This window comes from Pteropus medius, unplaced genomic scaffold, assembly GCF_902729225.1.
Source record: "Pteropus medius unplaced genomic scaffold, Ma_sr-lr_union100, whole genome shotgun sequence".
In the NCBI taxonomy this organism is placed as follows: Eukaryota; Metazoa; Chordata; class Mammalia; order Chiroptera; family Pteropodidae; genus Pteropus; species Pteropus medius.
This window is the reverse complement of record NW_024355205.1, coordinates 8,546,336-8,568,687: the sequence shown is the minus strand read 5'-3', so window position 1 is coordinate 8,568,687 and position 22,352 is coordinate 8,546,336. Positions and strand designations below refer to the sequence as shown.

The 22,352-nt window shown below is 34.8% G+C and overlaps 1 protein-coding gene across 2 annotated transcripts in view; it reads right to left on the bottom strand.

The window, feature by feature from the left end:
* Window positions 1-385: 385 nt before the first annotated feature.
* The window catches only part of WDR49 (WD repeat domain 49), a 115,461-nt gene continuing 93,494 nt past the window's right edge, over window positions 386-22,352 (bottom strand). Inside the window, exons 17-20 of one of the 2 annotated variants that reach the window (XM_039857547.1) lie at window positions 20,146-20,255; window positions 18,103-18,249; window positions 5,762-5,927; window positions 386-586 (exon numbers count right to left, since the gene is read on the bottom strand). In XM_039857547.1, the coding sequence (XP_039713481.1) occupies window positions 5,797-5,927; window positions 18,103-18,249; window positions 20,146-20,255 (388 nt within the window). In that variant the 3' untranslated portion in view covers window positions 386-586; window positions 5,762-5,796. Of the gene's footprint in view, window positions 587-5,345; window positions 5,928-18,102; window positions 18,250-20,145; window positions 20,256-22,352 lie in introns of those variants that run through there. The other variant, XM_039857546.1, reaches the window with a different exon arrangement.

Sequence of the window (22,352 nt, the reverse complement as noted above, 5' to 3'; positions counted from 1 at the left end):
TAATCTTAATAATTAAAATTTACATTCTTTGAGCAACAGTTTCTCCAAGAAAATTTCTAGGTACTTATTAAATTGCAAACATACAAAAAATTGGTTTTAAAAATTCACTTACGTCATTGGCTATTGGATCATATCTCATCGGAAATCACAAAGTATTGATGAACTAAACAATCTAATGAATAGTTCTATAAGAATTTGATATTTAAATTTATAGTGATACCTTTTAAGGAGAGAGAATAAAAGTAATGTGTTAATTTGATAAATTTAAATAATGTTTACCAAAGTGAATTGAAATGTCATTCCTATCCTATTAAGCACTCCTAGTCAATATTATTGTATACATACTTTATTCAAAAGCTATTTAATTTTAAGGTACTTACCCAAAATTCACTTTTGATCATTCACAGTAATAACTAAAATATGCTTCCTGGGAAACACTAGCACATGCAACACCTGACAGCCAAGGCCAACTCTATTTATCTTGAACGTCGCTCGATTAATTCCTCTAAAATCAAAGCAGGTGTTCACCACATTTGTATAGGACTAACATGATCAGGTTAATGATCAGTGATGAAATATGCAAGAACTAAGAGAGAAAATAGTAGAATTTTAAAAGATAACATTAAGTTTATGTTATTATTTCACTCATTATTTCATTTCTTTTATAATAAATAGAAACAGAATTTGAAAGAATGTGCCAGTGCTTGTAAATTTGCTAGTAATTAGTTCTTTTTGTTTCTCACAGGACTCCCACGTCAGATTACCAATGTATTCCATCATAAATATTTCAGAATGCCTATGAGAAAAAGAATAAAGCTAAATCAAGTCCATAATGCTGAGACAAATTACTGCTGCATTTACAGAGTTCTCAACAATTCATCAAATTATACAACAGTCAGAGGAATATTTGTAGATACAAGGCCCATTTGAATCTTTAGGAAAAAGACTCGATATTGAAGAAATATAATCTTTATGTTAAACAAAAAGACCAGGTTAAGATTATTGATTGATAAAATTTTATCAAGTTAATACTATTCAATATAGGTAATTTGATAATAAACATTGGTGTTACTTTTGTGTTTTTAATATTTTACATATTTTTTTTGTCTACAAACAGTTCATTAATTAAAAAAGGATGCATAATTGAATGGGTTTTGATCTCATTGTTTTAGTTCTAATTCATCACATCCTTGGCAATCAGATATTAAATACATTGAATTATTTGTCAGTGGCCTCTGATAATAGAAGTGAAAAATTCATTCCAGTTACAATTAAGCAAGTATTCACTATTGATTACTAAATATAATATTAATTCTGATAATTTCATGAAAAATAAATGAAATGAATATAGGTACCTTTAAAAGGAATTTATTTTAAAATACTTTTTCAAGGACCCTGTTAACTTCTTCCAGCATCTTAATAGGGTTTTAGCTTAATAACAGACCTGAGTAGCATAATGACCATTACTGGCTATAATCTCCTAATTTACTGAAATTGTTAATTTACCATGTAAGTAAGCATATTCAAATTTTTTTTTAAATTTTAGATTATATCCTAATATCACTTACTCTAATATAAGCAACTTATTTCTAGCTTTTGAACTCTGTTTTAGTTCAAATCAATAATGTCGATGGCATTTACTCTAATATAAGCAAACTTATTTCCAGCTTTTAACACTGCTAGAGATAATTTTTCAAAACACAGTTATACCATACAAGAACATTATCTTTTTTTGTTCTGCTCTGCAATTTATAAATAATAAGTCCTAATGTCCAAGACTATCATTCAATCAATGCTTTTCTACCATGTAGTGACACCAGTAAACATTCATCACAAGTACACTTGGCTACCAAATTATTACGTCCCACATTTCTTGGATCATAATGTGATTTACCAAGGAACAGGCTATCGGTTTTACTTCCAGTGACAGAGACAGATGCTCTGTCTTAGTAAGATCATTTAATGAAGTTGTTCTGTAAGGACCTTATGTTAGAGCAGTTCAAGAAGACTCTATATTTTCCTGTCTCTTAGGGAGTAAAAAGCAATGGCCATGAATTTCTCCTCCCTGGTTTAAGCTCTTTTAATAGACAATAAAGATATCACAATTGACTATAAAATATTACTGCAAAACTTTTAAATATTCTCACAAATCTGTTCCTTCTATAACTCTATTTTGCCCTTAGAGCATCAGAAAAAAAATTATCATTAGTCACAGCCAAAGAGTCTTTGTATAAATTTGAACACCATCGCTACCTCCACTGTAAAAAAATAAACCTGGGAATATGTATAAAAATAATAGCAAGTGGTTACAAGTTTAAACTCATTATCTTTCTTAGCATTTTAGAGTTTTTTTAAAAGTAAAAATTTTTTAATTTCAAATTTTAAAAACATATAATCAAATGCTCTCATTATTAAATAAAGGACTTTGTTAAAAGTTAATTTTTCCATAGATTAATTTCAGGCATTTTTTTCCCCCTATTAGTTTGTCCATATAGTTTGGGTGATAGGAGGAAAATGTTCTGAAGAGAACAGATTAAATTATATTTAGTGTAAATCTTCATACTACAAACAAAGTAGCCCATTGAAAATTATGGCACAATCTATTTTAATGTGACAAGTTCTTTTCATTGTGAAAAATGGATCTTAAATAATTAAATCTAAATGTTAATTTCAGAAACACCTTATAAAGTCTTCAGTTCTATTAACATTTGATAGGTGAGACCATGCTACCTACCTAGCACAATTACATGCTGTAAGGTATAAAAGAAGAGTAAGACATAATAACTAAATGTCTTTTTATTTTTCCTTTTGTGTGTGTTTTGTCCCTAAGTATTAGAAACAGTAACATTAAAAGAGACTTTTCTACCTTTAAAAGCTGTATTCTCATTAAATATACTTGTGAGACAGCTCTTCTTAATTCCTTTCACAGAAGGAGCACTGAAGTTAATTAAGGATGAGATTAGAGTCACACACAGCATAGTACCTTGCACACATAGTAGGCTATAGAGAGAAGGTCTGTCTTTATGAACCAAAATATTTCAGACTAATCACTTCAAACAAAATCATGTGTAGGGGTAAAAAAGATAAAATATGTTTAGTAAAAGAATTTCCAAATTTACCAGAAAAACTAGTGGGCTCATTCAATCTTTGCTTAATACACCACTGCATTTTATGTGCCTTCACTTTAGAAAGCTGATGGCGGGACAAGTGTATTCTATTTATTTGTGTATACCTGGTATCTAAAATAGTCCCTTGCATATGTCTTCAATAATTGGATGGATGATGGAGGGAGGGAGAGATGGAAGGATGGAGGAATGGATGGAGAAAAGAGCCTTCACAAAGTATCTGGTACCCATATTACAGCTCTTTAACATCTTAATATTCCTTTAAATTTCTGGAAATGTGGCTTAAATTTTACTCCACTGTACTGTTACCAATATATGATTCATAAATCATATGCTCTAAGTTTGAAATGATGGATTGTCCAGTCAAATCTCCCAACCAGTGGAATAATTCTCTGCAGTAACCCTGCGAGAGTGTTAATCAGCCTCTGCCTGAACATTTCAAGAAATCCCTTGTCCCAAGCAACATTTTCATTTTTAAAATATAAATATGCTTTGAAATACTTTTAAATTTACAGAAAGTTGCTGGTATAATACCATCTCCCTTTCTTCTTTTCTCTGTTTTCCCAATTGTCATAATTTCACCACATATATGTGCTCTGTCTATAACTAATCTCATCTATTTATCTGTCTATCTATATTTCTCTCTCCCATGTGTGTATACATATATACATATTATAATTCATATTTTTTAATTGTGCGAGAGCAAGCTGCAAATATAATTTTATATCACTCTTAAATATTTCATTATCTATCTGTCTGTCTTTCTATCTATCCATCTGAAACCATGAGTTCATACTGATATCTATAACCTCAATCCAAAACCTCAAGTTCCTTTGTAGTTTTTCTTTTTACGAATTTTATAATTACCTTCGACAACAGTGAGATATCTGGCTCTCATTATCTTCAATATATTTACTACTTTTATTCATTTATTTATTCAGTACTTACTTGCTCAATGTGACCAATCTCCCAACCACCGGATCAGCTCCTCCGCTCACTCCCTCTGCCTTCCCGTCCTTTAATTTCCCCTCCCTCTCACTCCTCCCATACTCTTGGGTCCAGTAAGCATCATCTGCTGAGTCTTCTCTAGGCTCCTCCTTCTTCCTTTCATTGCCCTACAGTGGGCCCTCTGCCAACTTCTCTGCACCAAGATGGGAAGTGACAATGAGGAGAAAAGGGAAAATGAGAAAACTTTTCATGTTTTAAGAGGTATTAGGAAGCAATTCTAGAATCTGCCTTGTTAAAATGGTGCCCATCAGTTCTACTTCTATTCTTTTTCTTCACTGGAGCTTTGAAATATTTGAGGATTGGTTGTATCTCCCATAAATTCCCTTTCTTAAACTAGACCTCCCATTTCTTTACTCATTCCTCTTGAACATAATTTCTAGGGCCTTTACCACTCTGAAGACATTCTCCAACATTTATTGATTGATTCCTTCAAATATATTTTTCTCCTACACCTTTCCCATGTGTGACTATCACTCAATGAGAAGGGAAAGCAATGTATACAGAATGCCTGCCTCAGGATGCACTTAAATGTAGACAGAGTGGTAGGCAACTGTCCTCTGAAAACTTTTCTCTGCCACCCTGTCCACGAAATTAAAACGTTTACTCCACTGATACTGTAAGTTCTATTGTTATAGTTCATTCCACAGACTATACTAATAAACAGATCTGGGTTCCAACCCAACATTGCCATCAATAACTGGATGCAATTACTAGACAGAGTAGGCCCGTATACATTGTTAATTATTTTATTTGTGTGTGTTATTGCAAAATTCTTCTTAAAGTACAAATATTTTTGAAAGGACTCTTTAAAATACTAATATACAATAAATAACTTGTTATGTGAATGATATTATTAGTTATTTGTACAGGAGACAATAAATAAAGCAGCATAAGAATATTAGTTGCCTTGTAGATTATATTTATTTTTAAAAAATGGATCAAAAAAGTAAAGCCTATATTTCAAAACCAAACATTTTCTACTTAACTTTCCACATAGAGTGAGTCCTTTATATAGACCCTGTCCCTTTGATTTTTAAAAAAATTTTTTGAGGCTATTATTTCTTTGGTTGTACTATGCCACTAAATTATAGAGTACAGTATAACAAAGTATAGAAGTAGAACTTATCAGTAATTTCTCAATAAGTACATAGAAGAATGGATATGTCTATGAGAATTAATAGAACAGATGATAATGACAAGGTCTAACTGTATTATCAGAATCATTTAAAAAAATAGAAAGTGTAATTAAGTGGGAATTGTTGTCTTAGTCAAGTCCGTAGGTATTTACCATGTCAGTACTTTTCTTATTTCGTTTCCATTCAGGTTTTACAATGAAAACTGACCAAAAATATTTGTCTAGAGAAGCCATTAAAGGTGTAACTGGTAGAAATACTTTATTATGAAATTGTATCTTTTTACATAAAAACATTTGAGAATAGATAATATCAATTGATACTAGTCCCTCTTTAATACAATCTTTCTTTTATTGAGAACACAGAAAAAAATGCAAGGTGATGGGTAAAGCAGAACTAAAACATCATCTGAAAACAAAACTTCCTGAAGTTGGAATATAAAATAAAAAGGGGGGTCAGAAATCTTGATTCCTTTTCTGCATTTTATACACGTACTTTATGTGACAATAAAATATTTATTTTTCTTTCAATTATAATTGCTTCTTATTTCTTTTTATCTTCACGTCACTACTTGTTTCTTGATATAATTGCTTGGCTCTTTGTTCACGATCCAGAATGTCTTTGGGAAACAGGTTTTTCTCAACAAATACAGCTTTCAAAGCTACAAAATGATGAAGAAAATGACATGTAAATTATACTTGGGAAGAGACTGAATTAAATGAAATAGTAGGGTAAAAATTCTCAAGTTTCACTTGTTTTTAAAAGCAAGAGTTTACTTGGAGAAAATTTCTCTTAAGCTTCTGCCAGTCCTTTGATTTCAATTTCAATTTTAACAGTTAGTTCTATTAATATATTTATATCATGATAGAGAGCCACCATTTAACAGTAGACTAAAGAAGATTGTTTTCCATTTTTGTTTTTCAATCTACTTAACAGCTATCAAGGATTCATAAAAATCCAAGAGTCAATTATTCTGTATTGAAATAAGACAATTAGAATAATCAAAACACAGTTTGACTGTCTGCATGACTAAACAATCACATCTGCAATCACATTCTTATAAGATACTTTGATCTGCAGGGATCCATGGCTTCAGAAAAAAAAAAAAACAGTCAAATTATTCCCATGAGTGGTTATATTGTACATCAGTGAGAAGTAGGAGGAAATTGTGCCACATATTCAAAAAATAATTTTGAATGTTATGTACAACATTGTGTGCTCAAGAGTATATGGGGCACAAACATGACTAAGTCATAGGGTTTCTTCCAACTGGTAGAAAGTAGAAGCAGTGCCCAAATGACCAAAATATCATATGCAATAAGAAATAGTTTTAAGAAAATATATACAACATAAATTGTGGTTAAACATACAAAGAGATTATAAGAATATGCAGAAATCAGAGGAAAAACTTAAAAAAACAGATGTTATCTGAAGGGAACTTAAAGTCCGGATAGAATTTTAATTGATAATAAGGACCATGGAGGTGAGGAAGGATTACGAAAGGGGAAAAGGGAAAGGCCTAAAGAGCAGGGCTGAGGATCCCTAGGAGAGGGAGGAAATTCTGCCACTGGACAACAGTGTCTGCCTTTGCCCGTGGAGTCCCCTCTCCTCCTTTCCTGACTGCCCGTGGACAACTGCTTCAGCCTGTGCCCAGCCTGTCCATGATCTTCCCTTCCTGACTCAGCCTTACTCCTTTGGACTTACTCAACCAATCCTCACAATCGCATAAGCCAATTCCTTGGCATAAATTTCAATACATGGTCCTGCTAGTTCTGATTCCCAGAACCCTGACTGACCTACTTGCCATGAAATACACTGTTTATTACAGAACAACTGCAAGGGTAAAGTGTTCTAAGAGGCAAATAGACTGGTTTGTCAAGTTTCCTGTGGTTTATGACTGGAATATGTTAGATACGCCTTGTAAAGACAGTTTATGTTTATTTAAATATACAGCTTATCTTAGCACCCTCAAGTTCCCACAGAGGTGCTAACATAGGAACCTAGAGTCTCACACTGCTTGCTTTCTGGGCCCCACAACTTACTAAGAATCTCTGAGAGTAGTTCTCTAAGAAGGATTAGCAATAGCCAAAGTATATGAATTCTTGGGGGTCACATCCCTTCTTCAAGCCCTCTAGAGGCTTCCCTTCATGCTTAAACCAGGCTACAGGGCCCCACATGGCCTGATCCCAACCTCCCCCCAAACTCATCTTGTACCAGTCTCCATATCTCACTCACCTTCAGCAAGACTGACCTTTCCATCCCTCAAATGTGTCAACCTTATTCCCACCTCAGTAGCTTTACACTTCTGTGCTCTGTCCTTGGAATATTTGGCCCCCAATTCTTTGGAAGTCTGCTTCCTTCTTTCAGGATTCAGCTCAAAAAATCAGAGAGACAAGCACTGATGCTCCCTCTAGCACATCCTATCACATTATTTTCTTTATTTTCTTCATACCTCTTATCAATATCACTATTCAACTCATCTTTTTACATTTAGTTATTTATTCATTATCTATCTCTTCCCCAGGTGATAAATTCAATGAGAGTGAAGACTTTGTCTGCCTTTATACCCCCTATACCCCTAGCACCTAGCATTGTGTCTGGTACATGAGAGGTGCAACAAATATATTCGTTGAACAAATGAACAAATAAATGAAGAACCTCCAGGTGGGGCTCGGCACTGTAACTTTAGAATTCTTGAATTCCAGAGACCTGAGGGCTAGCTAACTGTGATAGAAAGGGGGTCCTCTGTGTCATGCATACCTTTACCATAACCCCTGCTTTTAAATTCAACATCTCATGTTATTACTAACCATTTACATTCACTATTTCCTACCTGGAAAAATATGACATTTATACATTCATCACTTCATTTGATAGTTGGATGCCTGACAAGATTTGTTACAATGTTTTTTTAAAAAATGAAAATATAAGATGTTGTGGTCATAAGCTACTAAAACATTTTCACTAAAATAAAATGACTCAAGTGGTTTTAATGAAGCAAAGTTAATCTTTTGTCATCTGATCCTTCCCTTGCCCCCGACTGGCCACTATCAGATGAGCAATAGTGGCAAACCTCACAAAGGCAGCCTGGAAAGAAGGGACTTGCTGACTATGCTAATATAGCACTGCAGTGACCAGCTATTGTTAGTTTATGGGTGTACAGAATTCTGAACACCTCTCTAATTCACATCCCCCATCTTATTCTAGTCCTCTAGATAAGTGCTTTCAAACTTTAATGTGCATTAAAAAATCACCTAGACACCTTTGTTAAAATGCAGGTTGTGATCAATAGATGAGACTTGAGGCCTGTGATGCTACATTTCTAACGCGCTTTGAGTGATGCCCATGCTGTTACCCACAGCCCGCATTTTGACGTCAAGGCTCTAATTCTAAAACTAGATGCTAGAATAGGATTGCTCAGCTGTCATTAAACGTTAGCCATCATTTAGTAACAGGTAACAAAGCAACAGCCTGGCGAAGATTAATCAAAATGCTGTCATAATCTTCATATGACTCTTAAATAATTATCTGGAACCTGTTGAGCCTTTTTTTTTTTAAATGTGGAATAGTATTTTATTGTCTGCATGGACCACAGTTTATCCATCACCTATTGAAGGACATCTTGGTTGCTTCCAAATTTTGGTAATTATGAATAAAGCTGCTCTAAGCATCCATGTGCAGGCTTTTGAGTGGACATAGTTTTCAGCTCCTTAGGGTAAAAACCAAGGAGCATAATTACTGGACTGTATGATAAGAATATGTTTTGTTTTATAAGAAACCACCAAACTGTCTTCCAAAGTAGCCGTATAATTTTTCCTTCCCACCAGCAATGCATGAGAATCCCTGTTGCTCCATATCCTTGCCAGCATTTGGTGTTGTCAGTATTACAGGTTTTGACCATTCTAACAGGTGTGTGGTGGTATCTCATTGTTATTTTACTTTGCATTTCCCTGATGACATACAGTTTGGAGCATCTGTTGAAACTTTTTGAAAATGTTTTTCACATATTAATGACTTCTCTTTTGTGTGACCCAAATTTTGGTGGGTATGTGTGACTTTCAAGATGATTTGGTGCTATTGAGTAAGCACATATATAATAATAGGAAAGATTTTTACATCTAAAATGTCTCTTGAGTTCTGTGCTCATTATAGATCTTTAGTTATTTAAAATTTCCTGGAGTGACTCATGTGTAGCAATCTCTCATTTCTTACTTAAAATAAATATATTTGTAAATGTTTTGTTCATAAGCTTTAATCATTTGTTCAAATAAGAAGGTTTTTATAATATCATTGATTCTTTTTCTTTACTGGTACTAGATTTAAGATTATATTCTAAAGCAAAGCTACATTAAACTAGAATTTTTAAAAACTTTATCTGTATATGTTTTCACCTGTAGTTTAAGAACTAAGAGAGAAATTTTGTTTCAATGGAAAACCATGTATTATCTCTAGCATACCCATCCAGGTGGTCAGATTCAAAGCCGAGTTCACCATTTTTGAACTATTTTGTCCCCTTTTTGTAAACTGCAATTCACCAATGGATATGTGGTCTCGCAGGGTCTTATCTGTCTCATGCAATAGATTTTCAATTGATTCCCTCCCCTTCTTTGGAAATAACCAGTTTGGGATCCTACCTGAAAATTAGATTGGAAATTGCTACCTTGCACAAATTATCAACTCTTAACCAAATTTCCAAATCTTTCACTTGCCTTTCCTATCTGACTATCCTCCAAACTAACTTTTCCAGCTCTCACACCTGACTAAAACCGAGAACTAAAGCCTATAGCCCAAATCCCTATTTAGACTCTAAGCTGCCTTGCAGTTGTCCTTTTCTCTCAGGATCTCCAGGACTCCAAAACGACTGCCATCACCCTGTAACATATTGTTCAACTGATTTTGCAGGAGCAAGGCCAAAAAGAATCCCTGAGAGATGACTTCTTAGATTGAGCTTTGCTCCACCCAGGTTTACGATCAACTCTGCGTTGTTCAGTGATTAGTGATATTCATTCATCATGAACAAAAGTAAGGGGACTGACAATATTGAACTTTACCTGAGCCCTGTGCTCCGGGAAAGCAGAGACAGTTAAGAATCCTCCCACACTTCTGTATTCCAGAAACAGATAACAGCAAAGAACCACTCTGCTCTTTCACATTCTGAGGTAAGACCCTTTCTACCCTTCTTCAGAAGTCTAGTAAGACTCATGGATTCATTGACCTGCCTCTATTACAGCTCAGGTTCACTTCCTTTTCTTCGAGGTGTTCCTTTTTAGTGAGCATTTTCTCTATCGCAATGGCCTGATTGAAAGCACCTGTTTAATTGTCTCATTCATTTTGTCTTCAACAGAACAACAACAACAACAAAACACTTCACCTGTGGTATCACTAATGCAACATTTTCTCTGCACGGGAAGTTTTAAAGGTTTACAGATATAATGTGAATTTATTGGCAAAACTTGACCCAGAGACACTTCTAAGTAGTTTCCAGATTTTTGAATCAAGCATATCAAAGAGGAGGTTCAAGCTGTTTGAGAATCCACAGGGAACAACTTAGAAGCTAAAGGGAGAGTGTGAAAGATGTTTCAACTTGAAAGGGAAAGAAAGAGGATGCAAAAGGACATTTAAAAACCTGTAGGTAAGAATAAAAAGTCACCTAGGGATTACGAAGTGTTTGAAAACTGTCCCTAGTTCCAAAGTGATAGTTTGGAACGTTGAAAGTAAGTCTGGCAAAATGTCTCTCATCATACGATTGCCAAATAACCCTCTGCACACTGTAATTATGGAGATTGCAGGAATGTGTGCAAAATGCAGTGCAAAGATTTAAGGGACACTCTGTAATGATAGTGTGCAGGAGGGATATATTGGTAATAGAGATTTTTTAAATTTCTCTTTTGTAATAACAGTTTTTAAATTCAGCAGTATACTTCTGAAAAGGAGATGAACAATTTTAAATAAAAGTGATAAAAACCAGATAATATAATAGCAAAATGGCTGGTTTTAGAAGTCAGCATAAGAATAGGCTACCTTGGGAATATGATTTGTATACTCTTTGAACAAGGAAGGCTGCACCTAAAAATATTAATAATGTGGACACCTGAATAACATGGACACTTCTCATCTAGGGTGCACCTTTTACTAGCTGTGAAAGACTAGATGAGTTATTTAAACTCTTTATGCCTATGCCATAGGCTCTTCATGTAGAAAATAGGGACAATAATAATTCCTACATCATAGAACTATTTAGTAGGATAATAAAATATTACCCATAAAGAAAATGTATCAAACTCTTATTAGGCATCAGGTCCTGTACTAAGGGCTTCACATGGGTTATTTCATTTATGTCCACAGCAACATTATGAGGATGGTAATGAATACAATGCCCATTTTTATTTGAAGAAACTAAGGCACAGAGAGTTTAATTGACCTGTTCAAGGTCATACAGCTAGCAAATGGTAAAGTCTTGATTTGAAGCCAGGCTTATACCTTTATAGCTGAATTGCTTTGCATCTTCCAAGTTTTATTCTTTTTATAAATGGAAATTCTCCCAAAAGGCAACTGTAACCATTAATATAACAAGTAGGAATAATGACTACAATTTCAAAGGTTACGAAATAACCAGGTGTGGTTATTTCAAAGGTTATGAAAGAACCAGGTGTGAGGGGAAAAGCATAAAGAGCAAGTAAAATGATGACATGCCAGCTATCAATGTATTGGCCCTCAACTCCAAAGCCCCTCTCGTCTGCTTGCTCTGTGATAATGGACTGTAAATACTTCTTTTCCAGCTGGTGTAATGTTGAGCTCTGTCACTAGAGGGCACTAGAGGGACACTAAAGAAAAAGTGAATTTATCTTCCAAGAGGGTGCTCCTATCATCGGCTTTTGGGCTACAGTTTCTCTCTCATTAGGCTCCTACAGCTTGACTTCTCCAGGACCAAGCTCCTACAGTGACTTTTCTAGCTCCAGACTCCTGCAATGCAGATATGGCTTCTCTAGAGCTCAGAATCAGCAACTTCTGTTGTCACTCTCTCAGATGGCTTTGCAAAACAAAGACACCTGTCTGGTACTATTCAGTAAATGGCTTTTCATTACACCCCAAGAGTCCAGCAGAGGGCCACCAGTGCGACTCCTCCCGGTGAACAGCATCCCCCGCACTCCCTTGATGGCTTTTCAACGAGTTCTGAAAGATAGCACCTCCCTGTGTATGGCTTCCCTGAGCATCCCTGAAAACAGCCTTCCAGAAAGCTCTACCTGCTGGGCGGGCATCTCCCTTGGCCTTTCTGTCTCAGGCCTGGGAGTAGTGGCTGCTCTTTAGATCTGCTATTCAAGCATTTCTCTTTGCTTCTTACTAGCTAATTTTCCATAAAGCTCAAAATTTATATTTAAAATCAGAAAAAAATGTGAACTTAAAAATGAAATTAATTCTAAAACATGCCCATCTTGACTGTACTTGCTCTTCAGTTGCTCTTTGTCTTTCCTTCCTACTATATTCAGTTTCTTGAAAAAACGTTAGCTTTTCTTGGTAGATATACCATGCCCTCTGTCTCAACATATTCTAAAAATTGACTCTAAAGCTATCTTCCCCTCCTGTATTTCCTCTCTCAATAATACTCTTTTTTTTTTTTTTTGACATAGTTATCCAAGCTAGAAACCTGATGGTCATATATATCTTAACATCTCATCAGGCACATAATCCTTTAAATTATTTTCCTTTCTAAAATTAATTACTTCCTTTCTGGGGCCTCTTTATCTTCAAAATAATAATAGATATCATTTAATGAATGCTTAGTCTGTGCTAGTCATTGTGTTAAAAATTAACCCACACAACTATAAGAAACAGGTATCATTAGTCCCCTTAACAGATGAGAAAATGGAGACTAGCAGCTTATGTAAGTTATCCAGATATAAACAAATAGTAGAAAGAAAATTGAGGATTTAAAAGCAGGTAGCTGGCTGTGAACAATTTCCCAATACAATAATATGCTGCCTTCAATCTATCCTCATTATAATGTATTCATCACAGAGTTTCCAGAAAGCTTTATAAAATGCAAATCTGTTCATGTCACTTTCTTGTTTTAAACATTTCAATGGGAATTTTAATTCTGGTTAGGATTTAATAGGTAGTAGCAGGCCATTCTTTTCATTGTACCAGATAGGAAAAAATAAATAAAAAATAAATAAAAGAAAAAGAAAACAGGTAAATTAAAGAAATAAATTTTTAAAGTCATCAGAGGACTATAGAAGCAAAGATTATCAAATTAAAACTCTAGAGATGGTAGAATCCTTCTGAGATCAGCTGAGATTGCCAAATATTTTCTTCCCTCTGGGGATTTATCATGTCTGGGCATTTCTAAGAAACTCGCTTACCATGAACAGAAAGACTATTCTAAAGAGAAGTAAAATTAGAAAAGCTTTTGATGACTATGTGGGTTGGTGTGTAGATTGGAATTCAGAGAAATTCCATAACTATGGCCTGTGTTCCCCATAGGACACATTCTGAGTGCTGGGGTGCTGTGGGAGACTGTGGACTGAACTGAAGAAGCAAAGTAAGGTTTCCTGCAGTCTTGCAGTACTTAGGAGACAATATTCCTCAAAAGAGAGAGGCCTAAAACAGACATATGGAGTCAGAAATAGACTAAGTCTAACTAGAGCTATAACCCAGCACTGACCAAGCTCAGTTTCTAATTGAATTAACATAATCTGCTCCTCATGCTTTCTGTTGAAATAAGGAAATAATGAACTGTCTCTGGGAGAAAATAACATTAATTTCAGTATCTATATATCTTTCATATATAATTTCTGTCACGCAATAAAAAAATTTACAAAAATTACAGGACTTAGAAAGAAAAAGGAAAATGTGACCAATAACCAAGGAAAAAATAGACATTAGAAACAGAACCAGGATCATCTAGATATTGATTAGCAGGTCAAGACTTTAAAATTACTATTATTAATATGTTAAAGAAAACAGAGAGAAAATTTGAACAAAATAGATAAAAACATGAGTAATTTCAACAGAATTAGAATCACATAAAAGAGATTCAAATGGCTTTCTAGAACTGAAAAACTACATATATAAAATCTGAAATTAGGAACTGATAACATGAGTTTAAAACAGACTGGCAAAAGATAGGATTAGTGAAAGCAAAGACAAGTCAATATAAAATATCCAAAATGAAGGCCAAAAAGGAAAATAGAAAAAGAAAAAGAAGAAGTAGAAACATAGGAAAAATGTGTGATACAATGAAAGTCTAACATGTATGTAATTGTAAACCCAGAAGGACAGGAGACTGGAAATTGGAAAGAAATAATATTTCAAAAGACAATGGCTGAGAATTGTCCAAAATGAAGGGGCATTAAAGAATTCCTATCAATCCCAAGCAGTGTAAATATAGAGAAAAGTGAAAAATAGGGATAAAGAAAAAAATCTTTAAAGCAGCCAGAAAAAGATATTACATTCAAAGCAGCAACAATAAATTAAGAGTTAGATTTTAAACAGGAACTATGGGAGTATGGAAACAATGGAATGTTATCTTTGAGGAGTTGAAAGAAAAAAAAAAGTCCCGCCACTTAGAGTTTTAAACCCAGTGAAAATATCTTTCCAACTCAAAATGAAATAAATGAATTTTTCAGACACATAGAAGCTGAGAAAATAACTTACCAGCAGATCCACATTATAAAAAAATTGTACAAAGTCTTCAGACTGAAGGAAAATAATCTCAGAGGGAAATACAGTACCACAAGAAGAAATAAAGATCATAGGAAAGAATATTGCAATCACTAAAAGAACAATACAAAGAGATACAAAAACAAAAGAATTAATAAAAGAGATAAAATGGGATAATTTAGAATATTTGATTAAGGCATTTTAATAGTTCTTCATTTCTAACAAAATAGATGCCAATGTCCTTAGTACACAGTAAACTAAGTGCTCCATGATCTAGCTCCCATTTATCTATCTAGCCTTAATTTTCCATCATGCCTTTTATAGAACCCAGCTATTGAGAACTACATGTAGCTTGCTTAGTACACCAGGTTACTCCTACCACCCTACATTTGCATATACTATTCCTTTGCCAGAACCATCATCCCTATTTTTTTTTTAACTAATAACAATATTTAATATCCAGCTCAGACATAATCTGGTTCCTCTGAAAAACCACGTGGTCTCACAGTACCTAGTGCTTATCTCTATCATAGACCTTGCTATAAAATATAATTATTTGTTTCCTTGTTTATTTTCCTAACTAGTCTTTGAGGTTTTGAATGCTGGGCATATACATGTTAGCTCTGTGTTTCCAACATCCAGTACAGGGGCTAGCGCATTTAACATCTACCTTAGGGAAGGCTAAATACATAAGTGAGCAAACATTATTTCAGTATGCAAAGCATGTTACAGTCCTCTTCCATCCTCCAGAACTTTACTTCTAAATAGCACACCAGTACCTGAAACTCAATGCATGCCAGACTCAACTCTCTTCATTGTGTCAAACTCAGTTAACCTGTTGCCATATGAAGTCAGCCATTGCAGCAAATTTAAAATCATTTGGACTTCTACCCTACTTCATCCCTGCTGTGTCTTTCCTGACATTAGTTCCTTCATCTTGACTTCTTTCTCTCCTCCCTCACCCTTTGAATGCCTACTCATTCTAAGTCCAGCTCAGACGTGACCTCTGCTTTGAATTCCTTTCTATGCCTCAGCCAGAGTTAATATGGCTATTTCCTTGGCTCTTCCACAGAACTTCACCTGTGGTATCATGTGTTGAGCATTCTGTTGTCCTCAATAGTTTGTATTTATCTCTCCCTCAAGTTGGTGAAACTTTAGAAATAAAAAGGAAACTATTTTCACTTACAGAGAAGGCAAAGGAAGAAAAGCTGAAGAAAAAAAAGCAAAAGAGAGTAAACAACTTTTAAAAACAGTGAAAATTACAGGAACTTTTAAAGGTAAAGGGATGAAGAAGTACAAATTAGTGGTTACAAAACAGTCACAGGGATGTGGAGTACAGCACAGGAATATAGTCAGCATTACTATAATGGCTGTGTGTAGTGCCAGATGGGTACTAGAGTAATTGGGGGAATCACTTTATAAATCATATAAACACCTAACCATTGTGCTGTATACTTGAAACTAATGTAAAACAAAAGAAAGAAAGAAAGAAAGAAAGAAAGAAAGAAAGAAAGAAAGAAAGAAAGAAAGAAAGAAAGAAAGAAAGAAAGAAAGAGAGAGAAATCCAGGAGAACAAAATTATCTTTGAAAATATATTATTAGTCTTTTAGGTATTTTAGGTGTTTTCATTTAGCCATCAACTCACCTCCCCCAACACACACCCTCCCGACCCATTAGGAGAATTCATCTGTGGATGAAGGAGAATGCACAAGGCTCTTCACACATGGCTGAGGAGAGGCGTCTGAAGCCCTGACTGTTGACCTCCCCCACTTCCTGCTCTCCCGCTTCTGAATGCTCCCAGTCACCCATTTCTCTTGTCTCAGTTCTGACTCCTGTGTGCATGTTCTGTGTCTGAACTGTCTTCACACTTTATCTTAGCTCTCTGGAGCTCTTCTTAATGTCTGTTCCCTGATTCTCTTCCATCTGTGACTCAGGCGGACCAGGTAAGTATTCCTCACATTTATCTCTAAAGAGGAACCAACCTGGTGAAAAACAATAGAATGAAAGACAGAGAGCCCTGTCAGATTCCCTAAAGGTTATTGAGAGCCCTGAAGTTTATGGATTCCGGTTTTTAAAAGAAATGAGCAGAAACAATAGATGGCCCTCATGAGAGCAAATAAATGATTACAAATTTAGAAAAGAGAAACTTTAAGAAAAGGCAAAGGAAGCTGATAATAATTGGACTAGAAATTGTGGCGACAAGGAATGACAGCTATACCTTGCTCGTAAGTGAAATTAAAAAATATATATATATATTGACCATCTGTTCACCCTTTCTATGGGAGAAACCTCTTCAGGTGTGGACATAAAGAAATGCCTCCCTCCTACAGTGTTATTATTTCTCAAGGATGATGTCGAATCCCTATCTTGGAGAATTTGAAAAGTTTAGAAACCACAGACCTCCGAAGACGGTTCTGATCTTTTGACTGTCACAAGTTGAAATGTACTTTTCATTCATTATTTTAAATGAGTTCCCTGCTGTGTCCATATGCTTTCTGAGTGCCTCACTGAGAATCAGGTTGTGCTGCCTGCACTCCTGCGGGGCCTCTGTGTGAGGGTAGGATTTTTGGTACAGAAGTTATTCTTCAAACTCTTAGACTCAGAAAGCTACAGTCTGAAATATAGAGCATTCTTTTACACATCTTGTTTCGAAATCTTGAGAGATTATTCATTTATGTTTTATAAATTCAGCTTTCTTGTGCTCTCATCATATTAGCCAAACACTGCAGCTGGAAGTCTCTAAGACAATACGCTTTAAGTAGCCTCTATTTACAGTGTTTCACATGAAAAGAACAAAACCAGATTGACAGAGACTGTTCCAAAGCAGTCTTATGATGTCTCTTTCTCTAGAGTATTGGTTTTGAAAATTAAGATTATTCGGGGGTAGGGGTTTCTATCCATGGCAACTTACAATACCCGTACACGGCATTCTGACTTCAGAAAAGTGACAAAATAAAAATATTATTTTTATGTATTTCACTTCAGCATGTTGGCTGTTCCTTCTGAGAGCACAGATCAGCAGCTGAGCCATAAATCTTAACAGTCAAACCACACTTCATTTCACTCTAACCCAGAAGGCAAACATGTGTTCCTTTCATGCGCTTCTGCTGTATTTTTTTAATTGGTTGAGTTTCATGGAGAGAGAGGATGGAAGTGTGTGATGGCTGAGGACTTACTCTCAGAAAGTGATGGAAGCTCTGGAATTCGGGGACCGTCCTCCTCTGGCTCTTTCCTAAAATATTTCTCAGGGTCTAGAAGAAAAGCCGGTGTATTCACTTCAGGCAGCTCTTTCAGGGCTCCGATGCTCAATGACCTAAATGCACCTTCACAGCATCACGTTATAGGGGAGGATAGAAAAAAAGTACAATATCATTAATTCCTCGGAAGGAGATAACACATTTCCAAGTCTACTTTTTCTTTTTTTAATTTAACCTTCCTGTTAGTCAGCTGGTACAGCTGCAATGCAGTGATCAGCAAACCCCATAAACACAGCTGTTCACAATAAACCCACGGTCCTTTCATTCAAAAGGACCAAATGGAACTCAAGGCTTCCCATTCATTTATTTTTTATTTTGTATTCTTTTGCCGTTTTCCCTTGAAAATGAGTATTCTGCAGTTTTGGAAAAGCTCCAGTTTCTCTTTTATCTAGAAGGAAATTATATCTTTTGTAACATAAAATCTATTTTTTAAGCAGTTAATTTAACAACATATCTAAATGTTTGATTTTGCAGGTACTTTTTCATTTTGCTAAAATGTAAACCAGAGCTGTGTTATTGTATTTATAATGCACAAAATGAGATGGAAAGAAGAGGTCTTTTAATCATGCCCTTAAAAACAAAATGTTGGACAAAGTGAAAACATTTTCTTTTTGCTTCATGGGGTAAATGGATAATAGAATGGAAGTCTAGAAAAGCTAAATTCAAGAAGTAATTTTATGTTTGTTTGATGGTTACCTCTGTGGAGGTAGAAACTGTGCTTTTGTCATTATGATGGCTCAGTATCTAGGAAAAGAAAACATTCATACTGAGCTCCTGCTATGGGAAAAGTTGGTGGTTCTCAAACTTTACACTGCCTCAGAATCAGCTGGAGGGCTTGTTAAAGCATAAACTACTATGCACCACTCCATTCTCTCCTCAGTAGGGTGAAGATGGGACCTCAAAATTTACATTTCTAAGTTCCATGTGACGCTGATGCTTTTAGGACAAGGAACATAGTTTGAGAAACAATTCGTTATGTCAAACCAAAGGAGAAATCTTCACAACCTGTAAAGTATCATTATGCCCTTCTGACAGATGAGGAAATAGAGGAGGGGATCAAGATGCTTTAATAACGTGCCTGAATTTACATAGCTAGTATACAGCAGACCATGGCCTTAAGCTCAAGTATGTTTCAAAACAAAGATTATGCTCTGAGGTATTATAACAATAATAATAATATTACTAATAAAATCATTTTGAGTTTTTATAGTATGCCAGATACTGTTCTAAGTGCTATGCATGTAATATCTCTTGTAATCCTGACAAAAGTCCTATGGAATAGATCAAGTTTATAAATGTACATTGAATATTAACAAATAATAATGTACCTTTTTGCAGCAAAATTTCAACACAAATTCTAAAATTAACATTTTAGAATTAAAATAACATATAGCTCTATAAAAGTAAAGCTGCCGCTTGGATATAAGTTGAAAAAAGATTTGTAAAGAGTGAAATAGTTTCATTATGTGATGGAGCTTCAGGAATGATTTGCACTACACTTCCAAATAATACACTTCAGTATGGTAATGATTCTTTTTTTTCAATTTCTTTTTTTTGTAATTCGTTTTCTAGTCAGCTAATAACTAAACTAATATATCATTCTATGTGGTTTGGGGCTTCCTGAAAGCAAAAGTAGTTTTTATTTATTTTCATCTCTTAAATATTTAGAGGAAAGAATTAACATTCTGTGCCAACTCTATTTAGGGAACTATAGTGGGCACCTTACATGCGTTTTCTGGCTTAGACCTTATACTTCTGCCATTTGTATGCTGTGCAGCCTTGGACAAGTCGCTCAATGTCTTTGAGCTTCATTGTCCTCTTTTGTCAAGTGGAGATCACAGGACCTCCTTACCTTTATCAAGTTCATCATGGAATACCAACATTCCTGATACACATTTGTCTTGTTCATACCAATCTATAAAATAATAACATTATAAGACGATATCAAAAGTGATTACTTACTAGATGATTTTTGTATAACTTCACCATTGTAAAGGCTATGTGTTTTTTTCTTATAGATATTTCTTTCCTTATATTGTATACCTAAATTTATGAGCTCTGATGGCCTGATGCTGGAAGAAAATAATTCATGATGAAATAAAATATAAACCACAAAGGATGAACAGATATTTTATGGCTATAAATACTTATCTTACTTTGACAAAAAAAAAAACAAACAAACAAAAACAAAAAACTATCCTGTGAACCTAAGTGGCGATATTTGTTTATACCAATTAAGCCAAATCTTTGAATAATATGACTGCTAGCCAGGTGATGATATAAAAAGGTAGACTGAGAGGCTAATTAAAGTAAAGAGCCTGTCTTCATAACAACTAGCAGGACAGAGAAAAAGCTTTAAGAAGAAAATTTCATAGAAACACACACTAATCTTGCCTTGTGTGCAAATTATATGAGATAAGCAGGTGCATGTGTCAAAACTCCTTTATCCAATATTAGGCCTGGATCTTCACTTATGGTATCCAAAATACAGAAAAATTTAGTATCTTTGAGTCTTATTATATAAATCTACACGAAAATTTTAGATTAGCTTGAATCCAATGAAAAAGTTTTTATCAATAAAGTATAGAGAGTGAAATCATTATATAGTTGTATATAATTCCAGTCAGAAAACAGAAAATCTTCTCAAATATATTTAACACCCACTGTCATAGACCACAACCTTAGCAGCTACAAGTTGTATTGCCAAAAATCTGACTTCTTAGTATCTTCTGGCCTACAACAATTTCTAAGGCTTTCATTGTTTTTCATAACCTTATAAGTTTCAAAGACTTGTCAAATTTTTTGTGGAATGTCCCTCAGTTTGGGTTTGTCTGATTATTTTTTTAATGGTTAGATGGGGGTTATAGGTTGTTGGGAGGAAGACAACAGAAATAAAGTGCTAGAATCATCACATCTTATCAAGGGTCCATGCTGTCAACTTGATGTACCACTGCTAATGTTAACTTCATCACCTGGCCAAGGTTGTGTTTGCTGTTTCTGATCTGTAAAGTTACTTTTTTCCCTTCCTATCTATAGACTCTTCTCTGGAAGCAAGCTTTCAAGTACAACCCACAGCTGAGGGAGGATGAGGAGGGGAGCTCTACTTCCTTGATTCAGGGAGAGTATTTACATAAGCTATTTGGAATTATCAAATGTTTTTAAGGAAATCTTTGCCATCCAAAAGATGGAGGGTACTGCCAGTTTTCTCCTTACATCGCACTGGAATGGCCTCTCTCACAACATGTCAGTTCCTATGAAGAAGGGCATGTCATTTAGCCCCTATCTGGGCTTTGAAGACAAGAATGATGGTAATTTTAAGATGGTAAGAGAATCTTGAACGAGAACTTGGTGTTGGATACAGGAAGGGTAGAGTATCATGCAGTTAGGCCTTAAAGTTATTAGAAAAAAGAATTTTTTTCCCCCAGAAAAGTACTGTTGGAATAAACTTTTGAGGTGCAAAAGGTTGAGTGAGACCTAGAAGTAGTGAAGTCTATTTTAGATTAGTTAACACTAAACTTTGATTTTTTTGCAAACACCCTGAATTCTTTCCTGCTTTTATACCATTTGCTTTCTGGCTCTCTCATCAGTGGTATTTAAATAATTTTTTTTTTTTTCATATAAGACACAAGACTTTGCCTATCTCCACTAAAGAGTTTAATCTTTAGAGGGAAGTAGGATGAAGATAGAAGAGAATCTTATGGGAATTGCTTCAAATTGTGCTACTTAGATGACTGCCTAGAAAATAAAGCTATACTGATAAAGCTCCAAGACAAAAGGCAGTTCTATGAACAATTAGACTATAGATTTAACTTCATATTCAAAGGCCAACGTATTGCTCCTTTCCACAGACATCTGATATTTGGGGGAATGGTTACTATAAAAAAATGTACAAGAAGCTAGAAAGAGATGAATATTCTTAAAATTCCAATGTGCTTAATGGATGAAGACAAAGAAGCAGAAGAATGTAATAAAAGGTTTAGATAGAGTTTGAAACTTTTTGCAAAAATGTCTTACATGGTGATACAGGAAAAGGGATCTACTATGGGCTCTGGTAAACTTGCCATTAATTATATGAGAAGGAAAGGCTCTAACTGACCTCTCATCTCTCGGTTCTGGGTGTAGAAGGGAGGAAAGATGCATGACACATCGCCTAGTGCCCAACTAGGCAT